General features: G+C 47.9%; 4 protein-coding genes across 4 annotated transcripts; 1 reads left to right on the top strand and 3 right to left on the bottom strand.

The window, feature by feature from the left end:
* Nucleotides 1–62: 62 nt before the first annotated feature.
* Nucleotides 63–903, bottom strand: LOC128714999 (uncharacterized). The gene is made up of 3 exons (XM_053809881.1): nt 824–903; nt 539–755; nt 63–464 (listed from the first exon to the last, which is right to left on the bottom strand). The coding sequence occupies exons 1-3, from the start codon at nt 901–903 to the stop codon at nt 63–65; spliced, it is 699 nt and encodes a 232-aa protein (XP_053665856.1).
* Nucleotides 904–1,426: 523 nt separating this feature from the next.
* LOC128711814 (isocitrate dehydrogenase [NAD] subunit beta, mitochondrial) lies at nt 1,427–2,907 on the top strand. The gene is made up of 5 exons (XM_053806701.1): nt 1,427–1,468; nt 1,623–1,667; nt 1,745–2,329; nt 2,403–2,612; nt 2,677–2,907. The coding sequence occupies exons 1-5, from the start codon at nt 1,427–1,429 to the stop codon at nt 2,905–2,907; spliced, it is 1,113 nt and encodes a 370-aa protein (XP_053662676.1).
* Nucleotides 2,908–3,661: 754 nt separating this feature from the next.
* LOC128714705 (uncharacterized) lies at nt 3,662–4,606 on the bottom strand. Its single transcript, XM_053809583.1, has one exon. It carries the CDS (start codon nt 4,604–4,606, stop codon nt 3,662–3,664), a length of 945 nt encoding a protein of 314 aa, XP_053665558.1.
* A 625-nt stretch (nt 4,607–5,231) lies between these two features.
* On the bottom strand, nt 5,232–8,109 carry LOC128711362 (trifunctional enzyme subunit alpha, mitochondrial). The gene is made up of 3 exons (XM_053806233.1): nt 8,037–8,109; nt 5,931–7,551; nt 5,232–5,853 (listed from the first exon to the last, which is right to left on the bottom strand). Exons 1-3 carry the CDS (start codon nt 8,107–8,109, stop codon nt 5,232–5,234), a joined length of 2,316 nt encoding a protein of 771 aa, XP_053662208.1.
* Between the last annotated feature and the right edge of the window lie 3,022 nt (nt 8,110–11,131).

Raw genomic sequence — 11,131 nt, 5'->3', positions numbered from 1 at the left:
TATATCCAATAAATCTATCTTGGTATTACTCTTGTACGACTTTTTATTACACCTACTCTAGGCTAACTTCTGCCTAATCGTAAACGTCCAACTGGTTGATTAGTTTTAGACTTCTTAGCCTTATTATCAGCGTTAGAAGACACGGAAGATTGGAGGAGCTGTTGTATTAACTTAAAATCGGTAGGTTTGAAATGTGTCGACGTATTCCTCGGTCCAGAAGGAGTGTTGCCTTGAGAACGAATGGCATTGCCAGTGTTATTGTTCGATTTGGGGGGAATTTTCAGTCCGGCATTTGATTTTCCATGACGCTTCTTTTTCCGCTGTGTTTCTTCAACCCATTTGTCGTAGGACGCCTTGAATTCAATATCTTTCGAAACTGGTACCGGCTCGATACGTTCAGCCCATTTCACTTTCGCATCCAAAGGGACACGCGTTTTGTACGAACAAATTTGGCACGTATATTTCTGAGGTAAATAAACATTACGAAAACTTACAATGATATATGACTGAAATGGTACGTACCATTAGTGTCACTTACCGCAATTCGTCCAACTCGTGTCTTGAGATACTTGACCAAAGATTGCTGCTGTTTGGTAAGTTTACGCTTGCTTTCTAGCTTTTCTATGTGCTTTCTGCTTCGGTTACATTTCGGTACTACCGCAACCGAAAAGTACCCATCCGTCCACGGTATAAGACACTTTCGACACATTTTATTGTTATCGCTTACGTCTGCTTCCTCGTGCTGTAGCGAGTGCCTTCTAAAATGAACGATCAGCTCCATCAGGGCAAGAACTCAGTTGGGTAAGAATCTGTGTATACTTACAAATATGCCATCTTTAGGACAGCCTGAAACTTATTATCTACGGGAAACTGTTGCCCAATTTTCCACAATCGTTTATTCATTTTGGACAAACACAAGAACAAATAATCTCACAATTAGTTAACTTCTGAACAACAAACGGGCTGCTGGTACGCAAACGGGTGCAGAATCCGCATGGTATGTAAACAATAACAAACATCCTTGTTGACAGCTGACCGTGCCGAGCTGACAGCATTCTTCCCACAGCATTTAATTTGCAATACTTTTTGCGGATTGAAATTTGATTTAAATCATGTTGTATTTTGTACTTACTTGAAAACTAACAAAACTTAAATGTGTTTTTCATCATCATTGTAATGATTAAAACTGAAAAAATATATTTTTCCAGGTTTTGATTTGACAGCTCCCGTTCGAATGACAGCCTACCGGTGTCAAAATTCTTGGCAGACAGATTTTCACGCAATTTTCTCGTTTTTTTTCTACGTTCGTTCTGCGCGCCGCGAACAAGAAGGACCGTGCTGTATTTTTCCTCGTCCGCTGAAATTCTTCGTGGCTTGCTAAGGCCCTAAGCCCATCCTCCTTGGATTATCGCCCGCCTGTAGCAAAATGTCGTTCATTGCTCGAAATGTGGCCAGAACGCTGGTGCAGGTGAGTAGCCGAGGCGACCTTGTTTCGGGGACATTTAATTTGTGTTGATCAATGTTTATGTAACACCCGTGACTGGCTGTGTGCTGATTTTCGGGACGAGTTTAGCAAATAACGGGCAGATAAATAATGTAATTATATTTCATTTTGTTTGTAGGCATCATGTCGTGGCATCCATTCGACAACCGTAGCTCAAAACCCGGTAAGTAAATGCAAAGGACCTGACCTACATTGGTTTGTTTGTGTCGCACTCGTATTCACTGTCCATACGTTTTCCAGCGTCAAGGAAAAAGCGAAGGTCGCATTACCTGTACTCTGATTCCCGGCGATGGTGTCGGTCCGGAGCTGGTGTACTCAGTGCAGGAAGTGTTCAAGGCAGCCGACGTACCGGTCGACTTCGAGACGTTCTTCCTGTCGGAGGTGAACCCGACCTTGAGTGCACCGCTCGAGGATGTCGTGCGCTCGATTAACAAGAACAAGGTATGCCTGAAGGGTATCTTGGCGACGCCCGACTTCAGCCGCACCGGAGAGCTGGAAACGCTCAACATGAAGCTGCGCAATGAGCTCGATCTGTATGCGAACGTTGTGCACGTCGTGAGTCTGGAGGGCGTGCATACGCGCCACAAGGGCATCGATGCGGTCGTCATTCGTGAGCAGACGGAGGGTGAATATTCGGCGCTGGAGCACGAAGCAGTGCCCGGGGTGATTGAATGCCTGAAGGTCATTACCGCCCAGAAGTCGGCCCGCATTGCCAAGTTTGCCTTTGACTATGCGACCAAGCATAACCGCAAGAAGGTCACCTGCGTCCACAAGGCAAACATCATGAAGCTGGGCGACGGTTTGTTCATGAGGAAATGTGAACAGGTAAGGCAACGACCGTGGTGTGATATGGGTAATCAACTGACAACGATAACTTTATTCTGGCCTTTTATTCCAGATCGGCAAACTTTATCCGAGGATTCAGTTCGAGAAGATGATCGTCGACAACACGACGATGCAGCTGGTCAGCAATCCGAATCAGTTCGATGTGATGGTCGCCCCGAACCTGTACGGCAACATTATCGATAACATCGCGTCCGGATTGGTCGGTGGCGCCGGTGTCGTAGCTGGTGCTTCGTATTCTGCCGAGCATGCCGTCTTTGAGCCGGTAAGTAGCAAACAGCGCGCCATGAAGCGGGCACCACGTTAACGTTGCTTTTTCGTCCAAAAAGGGTGCACGACACACGTTCGCCGAGGGCGTTGGTAAGAACATTGCCAACCCGACGGCAATGCTGCTGTGCTCATCGAAGATGTTGCGCCACGTGAACTTGTTGCCATACAGCCAAATGATTTTCCAGGCCGTGCAGAATGTATTGCGCGCCGGTAAGGTCCGCACCAAGGATCTCGGTGGTCAGAACACGACCAACGAGTTCACCCAGGCTGTTATCCACAATCTGCGATAAGCTGTACCACCGTGTCTAAACAAACTCCCCACAGATGCAACTTACACCCCGAAATCCCCAAAGAACGGTCCGATTGTGGGGAGTTGTGGTATAAAACGGAGCTCAGAACGAATTGATCTATATCCTCAGCCCAAAAGTACCACCATCTTCTGTGTTGGAGTCTGTGTGCTGAGCAACACGATCGTACTTTTTTGCCATCTTTCTTTTCAGTATCCTTCCCGCTTTAACTTATTTGCCTCCCCGTTTTTACTCCGATTTCTTCACCGCCCCAAAACAACAACAACAAAATGAATGCAAATGGCGCTGATAGAGACTACCTAGTGAAACATTGTTTGTAAAACAACGGTTAGCCCTATTTATTGAACCTACCAAAGTAGAGAAGCTAGCAAAGCACCCTTAAAAGGACGCTTCCCTTCAGATCGACGATCAGTCAGGCGCTCCGCTCCGACTATGTCGAGAGTATTAAACGGAAATGTAGACACACCTCTCTTGAAACCCCGACGAGAAGGCCGACATCAGGCCGTTGCATGTTTCTAGTGAAAATGGACGAGTCATCGAATAATAATAAATTAAACACGCGAGTGTACCCGGTTGGTAAAGCAACATCCCATTGGTTTTAACAATTCTATTCGCGATCTCGCTGTGTGTGATCAGTGCCATTCTTAACGCTTCCAAAACATATAATTTAGCTAATTTGCCATAATTGAGAATTCGTAGTGCTCAGTGATTTCAAAGATGCCTTACAGCAATTCGTTCACTTTTTCGCCTTCTTTGGTTTGGCCAGCTCCAGGATGCGATCGGACGCCTTTGCCTTCAGTGCGTTCGGTTCGACCGTGAACGGTTTATCGCGATATTCGTTGTTCACATTCCGATACGACTTCGCAACGGCCAGCTCGGCCACACGGCTAGACGCGACGGCTTTCAGTACATTCTCCGGCAGCCGTGTGTCCTCCGCCACGGCACCTTTGGCACGTCGACGACGCTCTAGCGGTTCGGCTAGTTTGGCCACATGGTCCGATGCCAACGCTTTCAATGCGGCCGGTTTTGCCGCGGGACCCATCTTCTCGGGGCCAGCAAACTTCTTCCGTGCGAAACGCGGTTCCGACAAACTTTCAATCCGAGTAATCAACGCCGCCAGCGGCTTTCGCTCACGTTTCGGTTGCTCGCAGGCCGGCGGCTGCTTTGGTTGTGCGTTGCGTACAAGCCAATCCTGATGCTTTTGCCATTCCTCCGGTGACATGCCCTTGTACTTGTCGACTTCCGGCAGTTGCACATTCGCCAGCCGGCTGTACACCGTGAAGATGCTCGTCTTGATGCGCTTCTCCAGCTGGTCCTGCTGACGACGGCCGATAAAACGGCGGTACTCCTGCTGGGCCGCAACTAGCTTTCGCACGTGTGGTAGGGCAAGTTGCTGCAGGCGCTTCGAAGCGTACGGTTCCTTGTACGTGCGGCACACTTCCGTTTGTTTGGTGGTGCGTATCCCGGCACGTGGTTCGTACCTAGCGCGAGGCATACGAGGCTTGGCCAGATATTGCGTTCTACGTGAGACTCGGCGAACTGTGGGCATGCGAGGTTTTTCGCAGCGTATCAGTTGCTGCTGGCGCAGTAACTTCCCGACCGGACAGTGGCAAGGCGTATAAAGAAAGGAATTTTCACCATGTTTCGAAGCAACACCGTTCTTCAGGCATGGAATAGCCATATTTTACGCGTGATGTTTTTTTTTAACGAAGCGAAGCTTTCTTTTCGCGCACTCAACTGAAATGATTTGATTGTCCCAATAAAATGGTTGCTATGATGGTTTTACGTAAAGAAACAATGGAACGGGGAGCTTTTTTCGAGTCACTAACGTTACCAACGACCTACTAACGTGGTAACGCAACGGAAAGACATCGAGTCAGTAACGCAATTGCAAAGGAGCAGATAGCAATGTGGGAAAACACTTCGATTGGCCACTTTTTTAACACGCAAAGAAAGAAATATATCCATACGTTGTAAATAATAAATTTTATTTAAAAATGCAGTTATAACAGAAAGCAAACCAAAACAATATAAAGAGCTCTACTAAGATGTTTTTTATACTAAACAGGAGACATATGTGATAGTAATCAAGCATCGAGCCCCGGGACGTAATTAACACGATTCAGCGATCCAGAAAAATTGGAACACTAGAGTTACACCACAAAATAACGCTTTCCTTTCTAGGTACTTAAGTGCTAAACGGTCCAATACACGAATAGAAGGTTGGTGATTGATGATGTTGGGTCCTTGAATGATACACGATAACGCTTAACGGCTAGATTGAACGGCACCTACCACGATTGTCCCTATTTGCTCGGGTAAAACTTCTTGCCCGAATCCTTCGCCATGTCGAGCAGCGTTTGGGCCGGCACGAACGGTGCACCGTACAGGTCGGCGTACGAGCGCATCTTGCTCACGAGCCGCTCCGCACCGTACTGATCAACCCAGCGGAATGGTCCACCGGTGAATGGTGGGAAGCCCAAACCGAACACGGCACCGACATCACCCTCCAGCGGACTGTCAAGGATTTTCTCTTCCAGGCACAGTACCGCCTCGTTTACGAAGCGCGACACCATGCGCAGCTGCATGTCCTCCACGCTGTTAGCACCACGTGACTGTAGGGCGTACTTCTGCTTCAGGATTGCCAGCGCGTCTTGGTTCACCTCGCGGTTCTTGCTACGGCCGCCCGAGTACACGAACACTCCCTTGCCCGACTTGCGCCCCATAAAGCCGGCCTTCACCAGATCCTCCATCACGCCCAGATTGCCACCGGAGAACCGATCGCCGAATGCCTTCGCCAGATCGACGGCAATGTGGGCACCAACATCGATACCGACCTCATCCGCCAGGGTGGCCGCACCGACCGGGAAACCGAACGATTTGGTCATCTTGTCGAGCTCCTTCGGATCAACACCCTCCTGAAGCAGTCTGTTGTCATGATACCCACCAAAGCGAACGAATGTTAATTAATTCTAGGCATTTCTTCTGATCAGCGGCTTTCTTACCTGATTGCCTCTGACAGCATCGTCGAGAGGATGCGCGTCGTGTAGAAGCCGGGTCCATCACCAACAGTGATGACCACCTTGCCCTGTCGCAGACCCACCTCTACGGCCGCCGCTGCCGTTTCCTTCGAAGTTCCCGGGTGCGTAATGATCTCCAACAGTTGCATCTTGTCAACGGGGGAGAAGTAGTGCATGCCGACCACGTTCTCTGGCCGAGAACTGCCGGCAGCAATTTTCGTGATCGGAATAGCGGATGTATTCGTGGCGATGATACAATGTTTCGGTACGACCTGCTCCAGCTCCTTAATTACACGGTGCTTAATGTCGATGTTTTCAAACACGGCCTCAATTACGATATCAGTCTTACGGAACGGTTCGTAGCTCAACGTGGAGGTAAGATTCGACAGAATCTGATCGCGCTCGATCGCACTAATGCGCTTGCGCTTGATCGCACCCTGCAGACCGGTCTGGACTTGGCCAATGCCTCGGCCCAGCCCCGCCTCGGTCGTGTCTTTCATTATCACCTGATATCCTTTGTCGATGCTGACCTGGACAATACCGGCACCCATCAGACCGGCTCCCAAAACACCGATCGTTTTCGGCGGGTTCGCTGGCTTACCGAAACGATTCTTTTTACACTCGGTCTGTCCGCGGAAGAGCCCGATCAGACCCTTCGATTGCGATGTCTGGGAAAGTTCACCGAATCCTTTACGTTCCGCCTCGTAGCCTGCCTCGGCACCCTTATCCACACCGACGCGGATCACGTCCAGAATCTTTAGTGGGGCCGGATAAAGACCACCGGAAAGCTTCATCACCTGTTCGCGTGCCTTCTCGAACACCTTGTTCTTGACCCATTCGATGCCGAACGCAAACTCGGTCACCTTCGCCACCAGGCCCGTCTTTTGCCGGTTCACCTTTAGCTTTTCCGAGGCGAGGTCTTTGGCGACCTGAATTGCAACCTGTTCCAGGTACTCGAGGGTGTTCTGGTCCGCTGGCTTCAATCCGGGACCGAGCGGGTTTACAAGCAGATCTACGATGCCAAGCTTCTTGGCCTTGTCGGCCTTAACCGATTTGCCGGTAAGGGCCAGATCCAGTGCCGTCGGGATGGAAGTAAGCTTCGGAAGTCGCTGAGTGCCGCCGGCTCCGGGCAAGAGACCTAACATCACTTCCGGCAAACCGAGTACCGTCTTCTTGTCTTTTAGTGCCACACGGTAGTGACAGGCCAGTGCCAGCTCGAGCCCTCCACCCAAACAAACGCCATTGATGGCGGCCACGACGGGTTTGCGAGATTTCTCCAACTTGCCAAACTGAATTTGTCCTTCGTGCGAAATCTTCGTTGCCGATTCGACCGTTTTGCACTGCTCCAACATGGTAATATCGGCACCGGCCACGAAGCATCCCGGCTTGGCAGAGATCAGAACGGCCGAACTGACCGATGGGTTCGTTTCGACCTCGCGCAGGATGGCATCAAACTCGGACTGTACTTCGGCATTGAGCGAGTTTACCTTAACGCCGGGCGAATCCATCGTGATCACCATCACGTTATCCACGAGTCGTGTCTTCATGTGCTTGCCGGCTGTTGCCGCCGTGGCCAGACAGCGCATATGCATCTGAGATTTTAGTGCTGCGGAAGAGACCGGAAAGTAAGGAAAATTAATAATCATGCACTTCCGTGTCGTGTTGAAGTTGCTAACTCTTGCAGTATTCCCAAACTAGTCCCAATCAGTCGGGTATCAGCAGAATCACAGGCACAGGTTAGATTGTTTTGAAACTAAGCTGATTTCATAACGATTTTCAATGCCTTTCCGGTGGCAAGTTATCAGCTGTAAAAATGTACAGACGGCGCGGTCGTTACAAACACAACCAACCACGGTGATCCGTAAACTCGTGATACGTGCGTGTGAGTATAGGGAAGCAACGAGTCATGTTTATGCACCGCTTCTCACACTACCTTCTTCCGTCAATTCGCCCCGTGCCGTAACAGTCGGTCAAAGTCCAACGTGTAACAATCCACGGCGATTAGTACGAATCTCACCGGGTCGCCGATAAAAGAAGCGCGTCGCGATTTCGCTTTGGTCCCGAAATACATGACAAATATGTAATCCTTACCCTTCAACCGAAGCGCCCGTCCAAAGGTCACATTTTGCTGCATAGCCGCACCGATTAATCTTACGCTGGCCATCTTCCTTTCGTATTATGCACTTTCTCCTTTGGTAGCTTCTCGACCCTTTCCAGAGCCTGCAATGGAGCGCCAAAACACACAACAAACTGATAAATAACCACTCCATGCGTTGATACCATATTGAGGTAGTTAAGCATACTTACTCTTCTAAAAAGCTATGCACAAAACGAACATAAATAAAATTAAAAACTCTTGCCTTCGGTCTATTGGTGGCCGCCGCGTATAAAGTCAAACTTCCGAATAACCGGACGGGTCCACGAACTTATACACACACACACACACGGATAATTTACGGTCACCGGATTAGCGAGACGGTAGCCTACTGTCAAAATCAGTTGTCGCGTCAGTTTGACATCGATTTGAAAAATAATTTACTTTTGTCGTTAGAAAGTTGTGTGCGAATACGGTTCATATTGCATGCAATGCAGGAAGTTTGCTAGCCTCTGGTTTATATTGAGATTTATATCATCAAAACCGATGAAAATAATGTGAATCTTGTAATTGTTTACTAGTTATTCGCTGAGTGTTCTATTCCATGGTCTATCAAATAGATTAAAGATCCTCCAAGGAGTGGAATAAATGTTCTGTTTCATCCAAAAACCCAGTCTCAATTCCATTTTCTTTAGAACAAACTCTTCCCCATCCTTAGTTTGATGAGAACAATTAATCCATAATTAGATCAAAAGGTTAAGTTATCTCACTTCAAGTTTGTTTAGTGCGCTTCGCAGCGTTCGTTTCACATTCTTCCAGCCCACAAAGCACCGACGGATCAACGGACGGATTACACGAATCCGGACCGAAAAGAAGCGCAAAGTAAATACAAATATTTGCGCAACAAATTCAAATCGAAGCTTGACGACAAGCTGTACAAATAGCAGCAAATTCCCGGTCCGCGCACTTTCCCGACAAGTTTCTCTATTTTTTTTTTGTGTTGCTGTATCCCTTTGCATGGGGTGGCGTTATGTTCTCGGTCTTCCGCCACTAGACACGGTTCCTGTACGGAATGATGGAGTGTATAAAACACTGAACCCACGCCTCGCAGTGTGTTGAAACACTACACCTAATCAACGGCGGCCGTAGAGCGTTCGGGCCATTCCGGTTTACGTCGGAGTCAAAGCGGCACAAACAAGCGGGGGTGCGAATGATTGGTACTTCCGAACAGCGCGCTCGTTTCCGCTCGAGCGATCTAAGCATCCGATTTCATTATATGTGAATTAATATTGATCTAATAGATTATCGGTGGCACGTTAAATGCCGGTAAGGAGGAAGCTCGTGCCCTGGTAGGGGAATCGGTTGCGAACAACGAAGAACGGTGGCATCCGATACTTGTGTAACCGACGGTACGCAAACAATCCGCAGTGAAACAGGGAAACCACCGTTTGGAAGACAATAGAAGGGATGCGCGACTATCTGGTCTTATGCATGTCCCCTGTCGGGAGAACTTTTCTCTCGCGTTCTGCCTTCTGCCCTCTCGTGTTGATGTTGATGTTTGGTATTACAATCGCATTTGCCACGAGGATCCCGATGATATCCTTCCTCCTGCAAGCACCGAGTGGCGTTTGATGTTCCCATTGACATGGTCCTTGGAAAAGGGAGTGAACTTAGGGAGTGTCCGCTTTCCCGTTGATGTTGCTTCTGCTGTTGTTTGCTGTCATTTGTACCTTTTGTGTACGTGTGTGGGTCTTTTGGTCTCTCGCAACAGCCAAACACACCCCCTTCGCACACCTCTTTCCCGGAGGCCCTTTTCGGCCAGGGAACGGAGCGGTTTGATTGAACGATGGGAAACGATTCGTTCGGAAAGGTTGGTTGGTTGGTTCGATCACCAGTAAAACGATTCAGCTGTCTCGGCACCGTAATCTGGGCGACGACCAGAGATGCACATTCTGGCTGTATAAGCACCGGTAAATGGAAGGATAATTACATTATCTTGTGGTAAGCACCATTGTCTGCTTCCGTTTGGCGACTCGTGCGTCGCCTCCCCGGGATGGTGTGCGGATGTTAACAGTGATTTGATGCGGTTTTTGAGAGGAAAGGATGTTGACGGTTTTGCAACATTCTAGACGATTTCATCAAATAGTTGCATTGTGTAGATTTATCTTTCGCTCTTAAAACATGCGCAGATTGGAACACACGGATATGATCGTTTATTTTTAAATGATTATAAATGTATAAATAAATGTATATAATTAAAAATGCCAATGTTCTGATTTCATTGGATGTTTCTTAATTATATAAAACTTTTTTTTTGCTGTGTTCTAATTTAACTGCCCGGAACTCCAAATTCCAGAACTGGGAAAATCTGATAAAAATTAATGAAAGCTTTTGGTTTTGACTTTTTCTTGGCTTTGTACATTGACATTGACCTCGATATAACTGAACTTTATACTTTTGTTTTAGGTTTGCCCAAAAATGTTATGCCTATCGTAACTATGAGTCATCTGGGAGAGTTAATTTTGGGTAGAGGCTATTACAGACAGACAGAAAAGATAATTTAAAAATCAGTAGAAGAAGCATAAATGCTTATCACTTTTGGGGAAATACTAATCTCCCATAGCATTCTTCACAATATGAAGTTGGTCTCAACTGAGATCAAGACTTAACGATATGCCGGAAACTTGTTTCCAGTATCTTCAACCTCAAAAACAATTAAACAATTGAGAAGACCTTCTAAACATTTGACCGCAAGTCGCTACCTCTTGAACAGACTGCCCAGACTCCGGTTCCGATTCTGACTTCCATTCTTGATGTAGCTTGGACTCCGACTGCGACTCTGACTTCGACTGCAGGTCCAAATATGGCTCTGACTCCAGCTCAGTCTCCGACTTCAGCCCCGACTCCGACTCCAGCCCCGGCTCTGACATCAGCTTCGACTTTGACTCCAGCTCCTACTTCGACTCCGGCTAAAACTCCGGTTCCCGCTCCGGCTCTGGCTCTTTATGTCTGACGTAGGAGAATGACAATAGGCAAGTGTGGCCAGTTTAGGTGCTCCGGGGACAATTTCATCTCGTCATCTTTTGTCATA

The sequence above is a fragment of the Anopheles marshallii genome, chromosome 3 (assembly GCF_943734725.1).
Source record: "Anopheles marshallii chromosome 3, idAnoMarsDA_429_01, whole genome shotgun sequence".
Lineage (NCBI taxonomy): Eukaryota > Metazoa > Arthropoda > Insecta > Diptera > Culicidae > Anopheles > Anopheles marshallii.
The sequence above is the reverse complement of the archived record's forward strand: the minus strand, read 5'-3'. Positions and strand labels throughout refer to the sequence as shown.